The sequence below is a fragment of the Diorhabda carinulata genome, chromosome 9 (assembly GCF_026250575.1).
Source record: "Diorhabda carinulata isolate Delta chromosome 9, icDioCari1.1, whole genome shotgun sequence".
Classification (NCBI taxonomy): Eukaryota; Metazoa; Arthropoda; class Insecta; order Coleoptera; family Chrysomelidae; genus Diorhabda; species Diorhabda carinulata.
In genome coordinates, this window is record NC_079468.1 from 17,490,036 (window position 1) to 17,509,304 (window position 19,269).

A 19,269-nucleotide genomic window follows, 5' to 3' on the forward strand; every position below is an offset into this window, starting at 1 on the left:
TCCATAAATATAATTTTCAGATACAGGTGTACAAACAAAAACAGCGGCGGGTTAAAAAATCATCTCCAAAATATTCAAAAGATCTATATATATAGATATATATATCTATGTACCTCCTCAACAGTTTATTATGCCCTCATTGAATCGCATCTCCAATGTAACCTTCCCTTCTGGGGTACAAGTGGTGCGACTCAATTAAAAATTAAAAATTCTGACTTTTCCTTTCTTATTTATCTTTGAATCCGTTTGCCTAATTCGTAAGCACACTTCTTCAGAAAGGACGTTGCACGGCTATCCACTTTAAAACTCTGAGCACCATCTTTATCTACCTACTCCACATTCAAAATTAGTTAAGGGCTCAATATTTTACAATGCAAAAAAATGCACAATCACTAGCCAATTGAAATTAAATCGATATCATCTCTTCCCGCATACCGGTTTAATTTTTGCTATGAACTTATATACAAACTATTATCTATAATTTTATTACTCATTGTGATTTTCTTCTATATATTGAAATTTTATTTGTATCTCTATTTAGTTATTTTTATGTTTGATTTTTAGTTTTTACAAGCTTTTGTCTACAAATTATAACAATTTTTTGACTATAAAGCATTTCTCTCTCTCTCTATCATCGCGATATGCAAACACAGATAGTTTTTTTGTTCTCCTGAAAAGTTGTCGTTTTTGAATTACGCGGTGTTAGACGATATGTAAGATTTTTTCCCTTACCCGCAGAATTCATTCTTGGATTTCTGTCAATTGTATATATATAAAAGACTCAGCAAATATTGCTTATATATCGCTGATACTTGAAGAATATAAGTTATTATTTAAGTAAAAAAATACGCGTTTTATGTGGCATAAATTATGACTACCTAATGATGGTAAGTTGCCTCACAACCTGTCGTCAAAAGCAATCATGATATGGGATTTTTAGTTCATTAGACTTAACCCATTAGTGACCAAATGCAACTAACGTTGTTTGACAATTCAAAATTTTCTAAGAATTAAAAATTTTCAGCTTTTCGAAAAACTTTCAATAGTAAAAGGATGAAAGTGAAAAATGAAGAGGTGATTTAATTGACAATACCATGTGACTTCCAGTGAAAGGGGATTGATTGGGTAACTTATGAGAATATATAACTTATAAGAATTATGTTCAAATTTTGATGCAACTGCTTTTTTACAGGAAAAACTGAAAAAAAAATTTCGTCTTTTGCTATATCTTCAGTATCTACAATCTGGATATTTTACAACGAAAATATATGAAAAAAATATATATATATATATATTTTTGATATATGGAGAATATAACGTGAATAAACTTAACAAAAAAGTCCCATGGGAATAGACATTACGCGGAAATAAATTAAATTATAGAAAACCAGCTTTAGGGTAAAAACATTCATTTTTTTTGAGAACTATGAGGTAAATGTCAAATGATTTCCAATAGGAAATTGAATATGGTTTCATAAAATGACAATGTCGTTATTGTTTTGTTGAAAATCTGCGAATGGATATTTGAAAAATAATCTCGTTTCAAATGACTCCAGTTCATAAAGGAGGGATGGATTTGTTCAACTAATTCATATCTAGATATAAGATTAGAATTAGGCCCAAAACAAAGTGGTGGCTTTATTTTTTTTGAACCATAAATGATTATATAGTTCAAGGATGGTATTGCATAGGCTGTTAGGTTCTAATATAGACTTTTCGCAATTCCAGAGGTTATGTGTTCCGTATATTCTTCAGAATTATGGTCATTAATCACACTTAACCTGTACTTGGAAATGAACTTGGTTTTGATTGGTTGGATCATTCAATTGTTAACAACTCACTTAGCTAAGACTTTTTTACTCTTTCACTCCAACCGGAATGTTTTTTAGACACCATCCACCATAAAATATATAAATTGTTCACTTTTGGAGAAATACTTTCAGAAATATATTAGTAAAAAACTTAGATTAGATTTTAATTCAAACTATAGATTAATAATGTTGCAATAACTTTTTTGATTGATAAAAATAATTTTAAAACTATTTGATATTATTATCCTGATTTAAATCCTGAATGGCTTGGTAGAAATTACTCTCTAAGTTATCAGAAGCAACTTTAGTTGCTTGGGCGTAACTCTGTTGATAATTATTTATTTATTCAAGACTATTTTGGAACAACATTAATTAATAAACATTTCCGAAAAAAGTTTTGGACGTTAATGGGTTAAACGTAACTAATCTAGGATCCTTCAAGAGCTCCCAAAAATTTCTAAATGTTTCGTTTCGATCGACTATTAATTGTTATTATTATTATTGTATAGACTTCAGTTTGTAGTGGCTGAGCGGAATTCAATGTAATGATACTTGAAATATATATTATATATGAATGACAAATATGTAAGGAGACACTCGTCTATACAATATTGATAAAAACAGTCTGCTACACACTAATCCTTTTAAAATGCTATCCAACATTGCTAACAAAAATAACCTCTTATCATTGTTTTTACATTTCAAGATTACCGAAAGGAAAGTGTGGTTAAGTGAAAGACTATCGATAAATTATTATCTTGTATACGAGAAACAACAATTTAAATATTTTGAAAAACTCGAATAAAATAAAGTGATAGTTATAAGAACTAATTATTAAAAGACACAGTTGGCATAATTGTATAATAACCAAACAATTGAAAACTAATAAAAAAAATCTGTATGGTATCACGTGATCAGTGATAAATATATCTTATTTATTGTTATATCTAAATATACAATAATGATAAGAATATCAGATAATATGAACACATTTCGAATGTAATTTGACGATCTTTTGAACGTGTCAAATGCGCATGCTTTGTTTTGAATATGTTCTTGATATACATTCTTCCTCGGACGATTTATGAACATCTAAAATTATAATTTGAATTCAAAACTATCTAGGAGAATCAAATGTATCATCATTTATTATCACTTTACTATATAACTGATTTTTTTTAACTGCAAGTACGTAGAAAAACACATAAGTTAAAGGTTAGTTCATCCTTACTCAGGTCCGAGGATACATCAATTCAAAATCATATATGTAATACTCCTATATGGACAATTGGTATGGGGAAAAACGTCCCTACGTTATGGTGGCGACAATATTAATTTTCTCTCTCGTTCCAGACACTTTATCTATTCTGCGCGTGCTTGAAAATGCGCAGAACCGAGCTGGAATCTCTGAGGATAGAGAAATGGTTGTCATTCTGTCTTAGTTAGACGGAACAACTTTACATATACGTTCAAAATACGTTCGGAGTTAGAAATTTGTGGTCCGTGAACACAGGATTATAAATCCGGAACCTGTTTTATTAGCACCGCGAACGCACAATTTCAAACTGCGCACGTATCTGTTAACGGAACACGTTCAGAATATCTAACGCGAACAAAGCTATCGATATACCACTTTCATATCAAAATAATTGTATAATGAATTTATGCATAATGTTTTTACAAGATTAAATCCAACATATTTTTTTCTCTTTCTTTGATTGTTGAGTTGAGTTGAAAAAATGTTTTATCTCAATTCAAAATAGAATGTTAGCTATTCTAAAGAAACGAATTGAATATATTTGTAGATATGACTGATTTGATATCTGTTACAACCATAAACTTGAAATTATTTAGAGATTAAGTTACAGATAGTATAGGCGCTTAGAGAAACATTTTCTTTAAGCGATAGATCTATGAGCCAAACTTATCACTGATCTTTTTTGTGACAGGACGATACGAATTCAAGTTCAAATATATTGAAGACCAAGTTGGTTTCATGTACCGTCAACCATCAACTTTTTTTATATATTTCATGTTCATATTTGAAGTATGTTGTTATAAGTGTAAGTTTTATAGTTTTTACATATTCATTTAGAGGTATTTCTGTATATTCTTTAATTTTGTCCCATTTTTTTTATTAATATATTTTTCACAATTGTAAAGGGGAATTTTATTTACAAATATTCACAATATTTTTAAATAAACAAACTACATCTAACGAAGTAAATATATATTCGTTAGAAATTTTTATATTTTTAATTTTTTCTTTGAAATCCCTTGTTTTTGATATGGTATTTGTTTTCGTGTAAATTTTTTTCAAAAAATTAGATAATGGGGTAAGAGGAATTTGCATACTTGAAGTCTTTATTAATTCAAATTCTCTTCTAAACCCACTATTTTTCTCGCTTTCTACGTGAGGTACTTCCACTTTACCAGACTTTTAGGAGTGTTTTGAAACGAAAAAACGAGGAACATAATTTTGAAAAAGTTGGGTCCTTCAACTATTTAGGTGTGCTGATAACAAATACGTATAAGAATACGAAAAAGCTAGAAAATCAGATAGCCAAGGGTAGTAGACTAATTGGATCCTTGAATAATATTATTAAAACAAAAGCAATCTCGAAAGCAGCGAAGATAAGATGTACAGAACAAAAATTAGGCCGACCGTACTGTGTGGGTGTGAGTCCTGGGTGCTAACCCAGAAGAGTGTTGAAAAAATAGTAGTGTGGGCTAGGAAAATACTCTGAAAAATACTGGAGGGTATGAAAATGAACAATGAGTCATAGAGAAGAACAAATGCTGAGCTGAAAGAAATCTAACGAGCCAAATCTTACATAAGTAGTCAGGGACAGATTGGGACATGTGTTCAGAATGAAAGCAAATAGAGCTTCAAATAACACTGTAAACAGAAATCATGTCGTTACTTGAAAACAAATTCGTCTCAATTTTCAGTCGAATTTTCAATTAGATGTATTATTTGGTATAAATATCAAAATGAATCAAATGAATTATTGTAAAATGGAATAGAATTTTTAATATGAAATGCCTAATTCCAATGTAAAAGGATGTTATCGACTGTTGATACAACGAGTAGAAAAAAATTTGGAAATTAATTAATTGATATACTTTTCTAATATCAACATCAAGCCTTTCAGTCCTTTGGATTATGACTATCGTTTATAGCGCTTTAAAATCCTATTTTGAGGTGGATTACTCCTCGTTTTCTTCATAGTTTATAGTTACAGTTATATACTGTATCGTATTTTCACTTTTTCATTAATAAACAAATGAAAAAATTCGATTTGCGATAATTGAAAACTACTAAATTTGGTTATTCTCATATTTTACAATCTAATTCATCACAAAAAATATAAGTATAGCAAGACTTTTTTATTTTTTTATAAATTTTTTATATCTGAATTAAATAATCATTTAACTATTTAACGGCATCCTAAGTACTTACCTGTATTAGTTAAGGCGTCCTAAGTACTTACCTGTACTAGTTAAATGGCATTACCGACCACCTACCTAGAGATTATTAGATAACATAATACTTAATGTTAATTGAGGTCAAAATGAAATATTTTGGAAGGAGCTATAACTCATTTCAAATACAATCTATTGTCTCTATATTTTTATTTAGTTATTTATCCATATAATATTTTTTCAAATAACTTCATGTACATGAACAATAAGATGTAATAGATTTTTAAAAAATCATGTGAAATTAAAATGTATCAGTTTATTTATTTATGTACAGTTACAAATGAAAATTTTACAGATAGAAGCAAATTTTATTTAGCTTCATATAAATATCTTGATTAACATTTTAATTAAATTTCTTTATAATTTGAGTATCAATTTTGGAAAAGATTTCTATGATAATTTTTACAAAAACTTGAATTATATTTTTTAAAAGAATAAATCACTCACCTTTCTGACGTATGAAGCTTGTGGATGATGTTTTACTGGCATTAAGAGCAATTTCGTCCTGTCGAAAAATTGTATACCATCTATCGAGGCTACACCCATATATAAAAAAATACCCAAAACCACAGCCATTGGTACTAACCTCAATAGAGGTGCCATAAAAATGGACAAGCCTGGAATAGAAAACCGACTACAATATTTTTCCTCATTAGGGTATAGAAGAATGAGAAATCTAAATATTTACAATATATTATTTAAAATCGTGAAAAAGGAAGAAACAAATGTTGAAACAAACGGCAAAATAATGACGTTGCTCGACACAATCTGAAGGGATAAGGGAGAATTTGAACGGATAAAGATTCCTATATTTAGAAGAAGTCAATGAAGTACCACTAAAACAAGATCAAGTAAATGCAAATAAATAGTTTAAAGCTTAAGCAGGAAGGAAAGTAGAACATAAATATTATTAAATAACCAAAAAGGAGAGAATAAGACAATAAAAGATACGAAAAATAGAAATGAAAATGGAAATGACGGAAGCTGCGTTTATAAGTGTGAAAGGAAATTTAGAGAAATAAAAAGGGACACTAAAATAGTAGTACCTATTCATCATATTTGGGAAGGAATAAGTACTATTAAAACCAACAAAAATCTCTGAAAACTAGACAGTTGTTAGTTCGAAAAGTTATAAAGCTTAGTAAGAAACCCCTCAATATAATGCAAGCAAATAACAAAAAATAATAGATAAATAGACACAGTAAAAACACTTAGTTACAAACTTTTAATGAAAGAAATGGTTATGGAATATAGATAAAAAAATATGAAGAAACATGAACATAATGTGAGTTACCTATGAAGATAGCGACAAAAAATCCAGACATTCTCTGTTCCTTTACTTCTATCAAATGTGGTTTTTCTCCAGGAGCATGGGTCCTTGACATAACTGTCAGAGCCGAGGTATGAACGATGGAACGTACTGCTGCTGCACATAGCCACGGAAATCCAAAGAATCCACAAATAATGTTAGTGAGACAAATAATAACGATATCTAAGTGGATACCGCTGCCCTTTTTCAATTTCCGTTCAGGTTTGCTGATTATTAACCTAAAAAAAATATTAAATGATTATCTAATACTTAATTGTAAAAACACGTTTAGTCATTCACAGCAAGACAGCTAAACTACCTTCTATATAATAGAAAAAAAGTCAGAAACATGTACATACCAAGTGGTATTTTCTTTGTCATCAAATGCCAAATAGTATCGAGTTATATAAATTATAACAAATTAAATAAACATCTCTTTGGGATGGCATAGGGAGTTTTTACGTTTATTAAATGATATTATCGTATATCTAAATTTAGAAATTACATCTGTACCATTATAGAAAGGAGTTCAAACCCAGTGTTTATTTTAGGCTACAATCTCGTTCAATTTTAATTTCATTAAAAATTTTTATCAACTTCCATGACAAAAAATGACAATATCAGATTGATGTTGATGTTAATCTGGAATGATTGATGTTCTATGATATTTGCTGAATTAAAATAATAATAGATCCGTTGTGATATTGGACTCAATGGTACATTATTTTTATGTATCCTAAGTATTTTTGAGTTGGTGATGATACATGATAAATCCTTTTTTTAAGAGGCTGTTTTTTCTAATGTTGACATTTCTTAAAATTACCAGTGAGATACAACATTTCTTCCAATGATTATTCATTATTTCCATTGTTCCCTTCATCTTTTATTTTTTCTAGTTTATGTACGTGAGAAGGATTAACTATTTAGCTGCTTTCTATTTACATTCAAGTGAACTGAGACACTCTTATAACCAAGTACTTTAGTATTGTGTGTTTATTTGATGACAAAATCTGACAACTTGGTGTCCTCAACCTCACATTCAATCTGAGTTCACAAAATTCACTAAAACACGCGGTCTCAAGCTTGTGCAGATTGCGGGTTAAGACTCAGTTAGGTAGCTCCGTCTCGCCAGCAACAAAAAGTCAGGAAATTTCATTAAGAAAATGCCACAATTAGATGCTTTTTACATTTACATTTTTTTACATTAGTAATTGAGCTAATAAAATAAGGTGCCGATTATTTAGTGAGCACCTAATTAGCACTTAATTCTGTCAGTTCTCAAAATGGAAAAGACCTAATCGGACTTAGTACATCAGGCATGGTAGTTTTAAGGTCTGCAAACACTGTAGAAAGGATATTTCTCGACTGTCTCCTGATTATTTAGTGAGTACTTAATTATCACCCCATTCTCTAGCAGTTTCGAAGATAAAAAATCATCCTGAATTAGCACCTAATGTTCCTGCTTAGTTGATACCTGATTGAGTATTGATCTTAATTTTAGAGATACCTAATTTTTAGATTCTTTATCTCACGGAAATTAACTCGTTTATTAATTATTTGGGCACTTTCACGATATTAAGCACCTAATAAGTACCTTATTTTATTACCTCAACCATCAATTTATTGTAATTATTTTCATTGCGTTGCTAGCATCACGTTTTCCCAACACTTTGAGTTTTGCGAATTATTGAAAAATTCCAATATAATCTCGAAAAAGGAACCTGAAATGCACGAGTATATGTGTACTTAATCGCCTAAAACGGTCATCATCCGAAAATTATACCTACAAAGTAATGACTATAATAAGTTGCCAGGTACATTTTGTAGTCAGAATGCGTTCTGGGTGGATTAGAAAGATCCACAATGTGAAATCGTGATTATCAGCAAAGCTGAACGACGAATTTCATGTTATGAGATTTAATAAATAACCATAATGGGAAAATATGTAACACAACTTAATTCAATTAACAAATAGTCTACAATTGTTTGTTCTGATTATTTCCTTGTAATAATTATAATGTATATAATATCTTACAACACAAATTGAATTATGCTGGTCTCTACAGTCTATGGTAAATTGTAGAATTCAGCCACAGAATAAGATCAAAGATCTTTCAAGCAGAAATGCCTTTGTCAAACCTCGAAATTTATCAATCAAAAGTTTTTACCATTTTTATTTCAGAAAGTAGCTGATTGAATAATTTTTCGCACTGAAGATAATGGAATTTTTTACCAGATCAGAAGTAGGTATAGTCAAGTAAATGTCCAACTTCTTTCTTCTAGTAGCAGGGCCGGTTTAAGCTAGGGGCTTGGGGGAGCTATAGCCTCGGGTCCCAGGTCCAAGAGGGCCCCATCATTTGGAAATCATTCTGTATTTTTTGAAGTGTTGATACCACAAATCTAACGTATTGATATTATTTTGTGGATTTTTTCGGGTTTCCGAATTTCTTAAGGGGGCCCCGTCATTATTTTAGCCTCGGATCTTAATCCGGCCCTTTCTAGTAGGGTAGGTATGCATGAGTCTCTCAGTTGAGTTGTGAAAGTACTTGCGAACCAAACAAACAAATTCTAAAATGAAGAGAGCGGGGAGAGTTAGAATTTGGTGTTTTTTAAAATAGATTTCGCAATGTATTCTACTACTCAAACCATAAATATAACGAATAGGTCTTTTTGTAATTTGAAGATAGAATCGAAGAGGTGCAAACTACAAGACCGTCATAAAGATAAACCATACATAAGATGCGATTCGAATAACGAGTAGTAAGTTGTTAAGGCAGTACGAGAATCGAGCTGTTCAAATACAGATTTAATGGAAAAGCAAGCAGAGGTTGATTTTTTGTCAGGTTTTCTATATGTACAGGCCATTAAAGGGCACTGTCAATATGTAGACCAAGAAATTTGATCGATTTGGAGGATCGTATTAAGTCATAGTTGAGTATTAAAGGTTTTAAAACTCCTTTATAGAATAAAACTAAAGTTTTCTCAGTGTTTAAACAGAGACCGTTTGCGTCAGACCAGTTATGAGATCATTGCCCATGGTCGAATGTAGAGCTGATGTCATCTTCGTTGAAGTGAATTGACCATTGATCCGTATGTCAGTGAGATCATTGATGAAAATCAAAAAATGAACTGAACCCTAAGGGACACCACTGCCAATTGGCAATGTACTTGAAACTTTACCATTAACTCGTACCAATTGATTTTGGCATTCAAGGTAAGATACAAATCATTTTAATGGAATACCTCGGATGCCATAATATTCTAGTTTGGTAATCAGAATTTTATGATCAACACAATCGAAGACTTCAGCTAAATCACAAAAAACCGAAGCTGTATAAAATTTATTGTTAAGAGAAGTATATATTTCGTTGAGAACAAAAAACATAGTCATTAGTTATTAGGTAGGAAACCAAATTGTTAAGATGTCAGGATTTTATGTTGTAAAACAAAGGGTAATAGACGGCTTTTTATTAATCGCTCGATTATCTTTGATAGGGTTGGTAATAATGCGATAGAACGATAATTCTAAGTGTTATTTTTCTAGAGGAACTATTATAGCTGTTTTCAGACAGCTCGAGGAAAGCCCCTTTTTAAAGGATTTGTTTATTAGCCAACATAAAACGTTAATCATTACTTCGAAAACTCAAAAATAACTTAGCTGATAATTCATCGATGCCGCAGGATGTCTTGTTTTGGATTCTGAGTATGGTTTGCTTTAGCTCAGATCAATTAACAGGTCTGAGGAAGAGACTGTCGTTCACGAAATAATTGTTGAGTTCGTCTGGATCGAGATCGATAATGTGTTGAACGCGATTTGTTTAAAAATGGCTTTAATTACCAAGTATTATTAAGATATAGTTGATTAAAAAAAATAATCACTTAAAGTATTAACTATTTTTTCTGGGATTAACATATGTAAACTGAGTATTAAGAATCGGACACTGGATAAATTATTCTTAAGAAATGAACTTCTCCAACCAATTTGCAGTTCATGTCACCATCTAATAATTTAAATTATATCAACATCAAAGAAATATCCTTGTAAACCGCAACCAATATATCAAGTAAACGTTCTAGGCTGGGTTTACTTAGATGCAGCTGCAGTAAAAGATTATGCAGTGACAATAATTGTTACTATAAACGAAGAAATAAATGGTCAATTAATCCATAAATTGAAACGTGTTAGTATTTTTATTTTACATTCGGTATTCGCTTTATTGGTAACTATTTATTATTTCACAGTTATCCATTACGCGACATTCGTCATGTTGGTTGTATAAAATGTACAGTAACGCGAAGCGCAAAAATTCGGGTGATTTATATTGCATTTTGGATATATTTTTCAGGAAGTTATTAACTATGTTCGGTTAAAACGGGTATACTTACTCAGAAATATGTGTTTCCATAAATAATAATATATAAACGAGAACAGCTGGAACTACCGACGCAAACATTATCCAAATAGGTACTCCCGCTGGAGATATAAACCATCCCCTTTTTTCAGAATTTGACGGTTTCAATCCTCCTACAGGTACATTAAGTTTTTCTGTATACGTTTCTGGGACCAAATAATCGACAAAGACCATTATTATTATTGCTATTGGTACTCCAAAATCTCCTAGTGCTCTTCTAGCCTGAAATATAATTTAATTATCAAACAAATTTCAAACTCAAATTAGAAGTATCTGATTTTGGACTATTATTTCTATTGTTCTGGCTGACTTGATACCTATAAATAGACCTACTGGTGAGGGAAAGAAGTTTGACATATGGTGAAGATAAAGTAACTAAAACAAAGAAGAAAAAAGTATCCATGGAAAGCTACCAAAAACGAGATCCCTAATCTTAAAATTTGGTTCAATGGAAAACACGGATGTGTAAATTACTATTTGTCATAGCTACTCACAGAACAGGGATGTTTCTTGGCTTATTTTTATCGTTTCGAAATTACAGACTCGCCCATTTGTCCTTATTGTCCTGAAGTGGAAGATACTGCAGAGCATACCTTTATTGTATGTCAAAACCAAAAGATTTAATGAATAGACTAAAATAAGTCCAAACAATATGATGAAATAATACTTTCTGATGTTTACGTAATATTGTTGAGAGGGGGGTTTTTAGTGGTAGTGGTAAAAATCCCATAAATCCTCGCAATTCCAGCAGCCGAGTTGGCCTTTGAAGATTTTTTCCTCCACAAAAAAAAATTCTATTGTTCAAAGGACTAATGTCCTGAATAAATGAGGAAATAAGATCATCATTTGAGATTAAAGGACCTATTCAAATATAAGTGACTGGTTTTATAAATATTATGAATCTACAATTTCTTAAGTATGAGTTGATACATTTACTGATAATAGAACTCTTATAGAATTATTTGATAGTGAGTTGAAACTTGGAATCACAGAATTCAAGGAGTTATACTAGCAGAGTTACGAAGATGTAATTTAAACTAATTACAAGACAAAATCTTGTATTCATACATTTTGGCAAGTAAGTTCTATTTTGATGTAATTGCTACTTTAGAGATATATACAAGATGTATCAAAAGCAGATAGTAATGAATTTAATAACATATGTTGGAACAAAAACTAATTCTATCAAATTTGATTCAACTTAGTACAAATGAGCACATAGGGAGAGATTATAGTAGGAAATGAAGGCATAATGAAGTGAAATAGATAATCGATAGATAAAATAGGGACCATCAATCAAAAGTTCTAAAAATGGTCATCTTTTTACAAAAACTAAAAAGTACACTTTTTGGGCTTGGGAAAAACTGAAAAAAACCAGTGAAATAGAATAGAAATATAGGAAATACTGTAATGGAAAGTAATAGAAAAGAGTTGAGAATATTGCTAGAAAGTAAATTATTGAATAAATAGAATTAATTGTACTATAGCATGGTGAGATTTTTGCAATCAATGGACTGAGTTCAAAATAGGTGTGCTCTCGGATAGTAAAGGGGCATCTTCAAAGAAATCGTTTGTGTAGAAAACGAATTAGCCGATCAAGAAATACCTACAGTAAACATTATTTAGTTCTACACTTATTCTTTAAGAGTCATACAAAAACTTGAAGTTTATCAACTGTATGTACCCCATTATGTAATCGAACTTTCGCAGTATTGAAAAACAAGGGTGGTAAATATTATTGGATTTAATTGAATAAATGAAAAGTATAATTATGGAGTCTGAGGTATTAGTACTAATAAATTAGAAAATAAAGTATAATTGTATATTTTCAATTAGGCACAGTATTAAGTTTACAAAGATATTATAAAGAGTATCTTAATAAGAATGCACAATTCAAAATTAACCGAGTGGTGATATTTATTTCCATTATAAAGTAAAAACTCAAATATGAAAGATATAATATATTAGAAACACTCACGGCTCTTGATGCAAACTCATGTTTTTTTATGTAATTTTTGAAATTTTGACAAATGGGTGATACCAATGCAATGAGTCACGACTTTGAGTCCTGAATTTTTGTGATTCAGTCACATGGATCTTAGATTTGAAAAAGCTATATTAGAAAAAATTTTGAGTAATAGTTGTCATGGGAATTTCTAGAGATGATTCGTTCAGGAAATTGTGGCTCTAATAAATCTGTTATTTAGTGCGCCGTTCTGATGAAACATGTTGTTCAATATCTATCCTCCATTTTAGTCCATAAGAACTTCTTTATCATGTTCCTATAATGACGTCAAATTCGAATATAACACCCTTATCATGTACCTAAATCGGCGTAAAGTTCGATTATGGTATTCCTACTAACATACCCTTTATATTAATTGAAAAATACTCACACTTCTTCCTAAAAACTGACTATTCCTGAACATTCTCAAATAGTAAGCAATTGCAAACGTTCCAAATGTGAGTATTGTACAAAAGAGCGCCGTGTTGGGTTGGTTGATGGGACTTCCATGTTCGTCGATCATAGGAACTTTGATAACTTCTAGTCTTTCACCATCCAAGTCTGTATTATTATCGCCAATAACCGAATCATTAGGACCAATTGGAAAAGTAGCACTATCACAATAATTCGCCAACAATGGATGCTTCTCATACGCATAAAACACTTTTGCCAAACTCTCCAATATATATAATAATACTATGAGAGTTGAAAATATATCTTCGGTAAATCTAGTGAACAGTTTAACTAAAAGGCTGCCTTCAAAAGCTGCTATAACTACTCCAATTATTCCTAACCATATACCAACGAAAACTCTAGTTGCTAAAAATTCAATGTTATTGGATTTGCAAAATTCGAACAGACTCTGATCGAATAGTAGAAGTGCTCCTGTCGTACCCACTATAATCATGGGCTGGCCGGCGAAAATTGCGAAAATGATTCCTCCTATGCTGGTACATAGAAGAGTTTCTGATATGCCTATAAGGTTTTCTGTTTTATCTCCCGTCAGACCTCCAAAGGCAATGGCGCCCGATACTGCCGCAAAATACATAAAAACCGCAGCGGCTAAACATTGAGCATTTAGACCGTCAGTAATGTCGCTTTTGTAAAATGGATAACGACGCTTTAAGTCTCTTATTAAACCGCCCCATGGTCGATGGGTACGTTGTAGAGGGTCGTCGAAAGGAGGCTTCTTTTCTTCATCTGAAAAAAAAAAATTAGTTAAATAAAATTCTCAAAAAATTCCATTTATCTATCACGAAATAAAAACGGAAAGTAAGAAGGCGAGTAGTTAAAAAGGTCATCATCTAATAATTGTTCTGTTTTCAAGGCTTTCGTATAAATAAAAGAGCAGTATAGTACTAAATTTTGTTTCGGTGGAAGAGAAACTTCAAATGGACATGTGTGTTCAACCAGATCCTCCTTACCTAGCCTATGCCTTCATAAAGATTCTACATCCGATACATGAGATTCAGTAAGCAGTTATATCTTGATCAAAACATTTTATCAAAAATAAGCTGGTTTCTGATTTCCACTTTCGATTAACATGATTTTTTAAAAAAAAGACGATCTGAAGGTAATTATGATTAACTGAAAAGAAATCTCTAATGATAGGAAACAATATAGAGAAATAAAAAGCTCAGAGACCCGTATCTTAATCAATGAATCAAAATCTCAACGTGAAATCCTAAATCCATTCATATCATGATACTGATCATGTATGGTCGGCCCAAGTCCATGCAACTGTACGTGCTAAGTTCATGTCACATAACATTTTGTATTCTTTTTAGATAGGAAGGATAAAAGTTATGAATTCAGATATCAAATGAATATAAAACTTTACCTTGAGATAACAGAGGGGTCGATATAATTCCTTGTGCTTCCTGAGCTTTTCTCAAAGCATTTTCCTTCCTTCTTTTTATAGCCTCACTTTTAGCCTTAATTTCTTCAATAGGAAGTAAGGCTTGTCGCTCCCAATCGCCAGGTGGCAGAACAATACTGTCATCTAGGAACTCATTTATTGCTGAAAGTAACTCTTTTCTAGTTTCTGCTTTGTAAGCGATATTGTGGAATTGTTGGTTGGCCATTAAGGTTGATATGGAACGACCAACTTCACGGTAATCGATATTAGGCAGTTTTGGGCCAAGCAAAAGGAAAATAAACCTAAAAAAATATTTATAAGTAATAATAATACGTCCAATCTTTATTAAATCATTAGAATGAAATGCTGGTGCAATCGTTGAGAAATATTATTGTTAAATATTCAAAAGTGATATTTGATTGATTATTATCAAGTAAATAGCTCCAATAATCACCATAAAGATGCACATAGATCGACTTTCACAATTTTTAACAAACAAACGGAATGAATTCATTTTTTAAATATATATTAACACATATTCTTTTTTTTTCCTTATAACTTTTCAAATATCATTTGAGCGTTCAGGTTCTTCGTCTTCTTTTCCACTATGTTCTGTCTTTTTTGCCATCTTCTTTAATCCCAAATATCATTTGAGCGTTCAGGTTCTTCGTTTTCTTCTTCCACTATGTTCTGTCTTTTTTGCCATCTTCTTTTATCCCAAATATCATTTGAGCGTTCAGGTTCTTCGTCTTCTTCTTCCACCATGTTCTGTCTTTTTTGCCATCTTCTTTAATCCCAAATATCATTTGAGCGTTCGGGTTCTTCGTTTTCTTCTTCCACTATGTTCTGTCTTTTTTGCCATCTTCTTTTATCCCAAATATCATTTGAGCGTTCAGGTTCTTCGTCTTCTTCTTCCACCATGTTCTGTCTTTTTTGCCATCTTCTTTAATCCCAAATATCATTTGAGCGTTCAGGTTCTTCGTCTTCTTCTTCCACTATGTTCTATGTTCTTTTTTGCCATCTTTAATCCCTTTCTTGTTTTTTTCGTTATTCTTCTTAGGTATTTCATTTCCGTTGCATCCATTTTGCCTCAGATTTCAGCTCTCATAATTGACTGTTTTTTAATGCTTTAGTACTCTATCAATACTAGGATCAGTTTTTCAATTTTTTTTCCATTAAGTTGCTTAATACATGTATTATCGTTGATTTTTCCGGACCAAAAGCTGCATGTTCATCTAATTGTTTCTGTTCTAAATAGTAAGTCAGTCTCCTTTGCAAATTCCTTTTCGAAAGTTTGTGATTTGTTGACGCTAAACATATTGCTTTGTAATGTTTGCAGATAGTTGCCCATTTCTTTGATATCTTATGTTCCAAGTTCCATTCTGTACTTGTGTCTTTCAGCTACTCAGCCTTTTCAGCAAGTTTTTACTATTTTTATGTTATTATGTTATGTTATTTTTATGTATGTACGTTATTTTTTGTTTTTTCTCTGGTTTCTCCTTTTCAGGACTTGTGCGGAATTTACTCATACTTATATAGTGGTCTCTCCATGTATATTTATTCTATCCCTCTTTATAGTTGATTATTTTTTGCTTTTACTTCCACTTAATCTTTTCATCTCCTCTGTAAATTCACTTAAACTTTCCTATTTATATCCTTTCATTTTTCTTGTGGTAACATCTTCTACTATTTTTTTATGGAATTTTTTTCCATGCTGTTTAATTTTCTATAACAATCTTTCTTGTATATTTATTCTATCCCTGATTGTAGTTGAGGTTTTTCCTTTTACTTCCACTTATTCTCTTTATCTCCTCTTTAAATTCACTTGATATTTGCTTTCTCTGTTCTTTCCTATACTTCCATTTTTCTTGTGTTGTAATCTTCTTTATCTTCTACTGTTTGTTTTTGGAATCACTTCCATGCTGTTTTCTTTTCTATAACAATCGATCTCATTTCAACGGAAAACAAAATTGTTCTTTTATTATAATATAAAATTTTTACCAAGATATCAACCACTTAACCACTAAAAATTACCTCATACACTCATTTTTCATTATTATGGAGTTAGGGTAATAAATTGAAGATATCTAGAGAAATGATGAATAACTATCTTGAAAGTCTAAATTAATGTAGAAAAATATGTATGGTAATTACCTTACTGGTATGTCAACTTCGATCAAAGAAGGAATAATCACTCCTTCTGCCAACCGTACGAATGCTATAGCTGGCTGTTCCAAAAAGTCTACTTCTCCAACAAGAACCGTGGATCCTTGGGCACCAACAGGAATTTTCTTAAATAAAGCGTCATTGCGAGCTTTTCTGATATCTTCGCTACTGGTGGAAAAAAATAACCCTTCTCCATCTTTCAAATCTAGTATGGTATGAGGTTTGTCATTTGATTTTAACAGAGCGTCACCAGATGGATCGCCATTTTTTAACGTACCGTCTATGGAGAAACTTACTTTGCGTTTTTCTGCTTCAAATAAATTCTACGAAGAAAAGGAAGTTATTACTGTTTGGTATAAGTTTGGAAATTTAAAGGGTTCATCCAGCACTTTATGAATTTTAAAGAAAAGTTACAATAGTGTAGAAATCTACAATACTGTTTTCTTTTGTTGAATAATTAATGAAGTTATCGATTTAAACAACAATTCATTATTAACATGAAGGTAAACATCTGATCCCAATTTATACGCAAAAATACAGGATTAGTTTCCACAAATCACTTGACCTTGTCAAAATTAAACACCAAAGTGTACTAACTCTAATATATTTCTGGCTTTTGAATACTTATGTATTCATTGTTTGAAAATTAATTAGATAAGAATAGCGTCGTTTTAAATTTCGTTGTTTCTATCAAGAACAATAACCACAATTTTATGACTAAGTTAGAATTTCTGGAACTGTTGGTGATATTCAGACTGAACACACTGTTTACTCTACCACCACGCCAACACTCATCACTTGAATGATACATTTATAAATAGAATTGGTAATCGTGAAAGTATTCATCTTCAAAATACTCTTAATTTTAGAGAACCACATATACGTTACCTAACTGTTTAGTTCAGAGTTCAGAAGTTATTAAATTTTTGGCTTTCAGTGTCAGAAAACGCCATCAACCGCTTGGAATGATTTGATATGTTAGAAGCTAAGAATTGTAATTTTGCAAAGGATGATGAAATTATTTCGAATAAATATGATATAATTTCCAGCTAAGGAGTAAGAAAAAGAAGTTTTAAACACTCCTGAGCAAAATGCTTCGGAAATTCAAATCGTTTCTGTGCAACATATAGTTACAAGGTACCCTAAAACTTCTTAGTCCGAATACTCCTACACCTAGAACCAATTATGAATCACGGGGAGGTCATCCAAAAACTTCGTTACTTGCAGTGAAGTAAGAAAACAGCGAACAAGTGAACATCGTTGAAAAACATTGGAGTAAACTGTGCTCTGTATTAAAGTTGAAGTTGTGGCATGTAGGAAAAAGGAACGCAGCATATTTTTTGAGTGAGATGCTGGCTTCACCAGCTAGTACAACTAACATCATTAAAAAAATATAAAAAACGAATACGTTATATTTTCATCAGGATGCACTGGCATTAATCGTTGGAAGACAACTCACCAAACGTCAATACCTACTATTTTGAAAAGTTGTGAGTGCTAAGAAAACTCTAAAATTTATCTCAAGCCATTGTAAGTTCGGACATCGTTATGTTAACAACGAGTTTTGATTATGTATCTTCGTAATTTGGACTAATGTGCAACCTATTGCTCCATGTGAAGTAGGATCCTCAGGCTTTTGCATGCAACGATTTCAAAAAAAAACTTTTACTATACTTGTGGTTATTATGCTATAAAGAGTTAACATTTCGCATACATTTTTGGAAATTACTATCTGAATATCACCACTGTTAATACTAATTGAAACGCTTTTCAAGATTTTCTTCTCGTCTTCACCTTATGTGTGGGAACTATGGATTCATTTTTATACTTTATTAATGTTACTTGACTAATAACAATTTTTCACAATTCTATAATAATTTGTTTTACGACACATTTTTTGTTTGCAGATTTTTTTCATAAAGTGCAGAATTACAATAAGATGCAATTTCTTGTAAATCTACTATACAGTGTGAAAAAAAACCAAAATAAAAAATCATTATTCGAGTTATTGTAGACAATTATAAAAAAATATCTCAAAAAACATGGAGTTTGATTTAAAATTGACATGCTTCGAGGTAGCAATCCCCTTTGAATGATAGGTCCAGCCCAAAGATTTTCTTTAAGTATAACTTTGTAAGGGGATGTACCTGGTTTCGGTATCATAATAACCTCTGCTACCCTTCATATCAATGGTAAGTATTTTAAAGATATAAGTATAGATA

The 19,269-nt window shown here is 31.2% G+C and overlaps 1 protein-coding gene and 1 long non-coding RNA gene across 3 annotated transcripts in view; one reads left to right on the forward strand and one right to left on the reverse strand.

The window, feature by feature from the left end:
- Nucleotides 1–19,269, reverse strand: part of LOC130898029 (band 3 anion transport protein) — a 207,689-nt gene that overhangs the window by 56,985 nt on the left and 131,435 nt on the right. For both annotated transcript variants that reach the window (XM_057807065.1, XM_057807064.1), the window contains 6 exons: nt 17,036–17,370; nt 14,864–15,183; nt 13,415–14,223; nt 10,993–11,240; nt 6,592–6,845; nt 5,745–5,914 (listed from right to left, as the gene is read on the reverse strand). In XM_057807065.1, coding sequence (XP_057663048.1) covers nt 5,745–5,914; nt 6,592–6,845; nt 10,993–11,240; nt 13,415–14,223; nt 14,864–15,183; nt 17,036–17,370 — 2,136 coding nt within the window. The remainder of the gene's footprint in view (nt 1–5,744; nt 5,915–6,591; nt 6,846–10,992; nt 11,241–13,414; nt 14,224–14,863; nt 15,184–17,035; nt 17,371–19,269) is intronic.
- The window catches only part of LOC130898032 (uncharacterized), a 36,426-nt gene that overhangs the window by 16,823 nt on the left and 334 nt on the right, over nt 1–19,269 (forward strand). Inside the window, exon 2 of the long non-coding RNA XR_009059820.1 lies at nt 18,955–19,239. This is a non-coding gene — a long non-coding RNA (uncharacterized LOC130898032). The remainder of the gene's footprint in view (nt 1–18,954; nt 19,240–19,269) is intronic.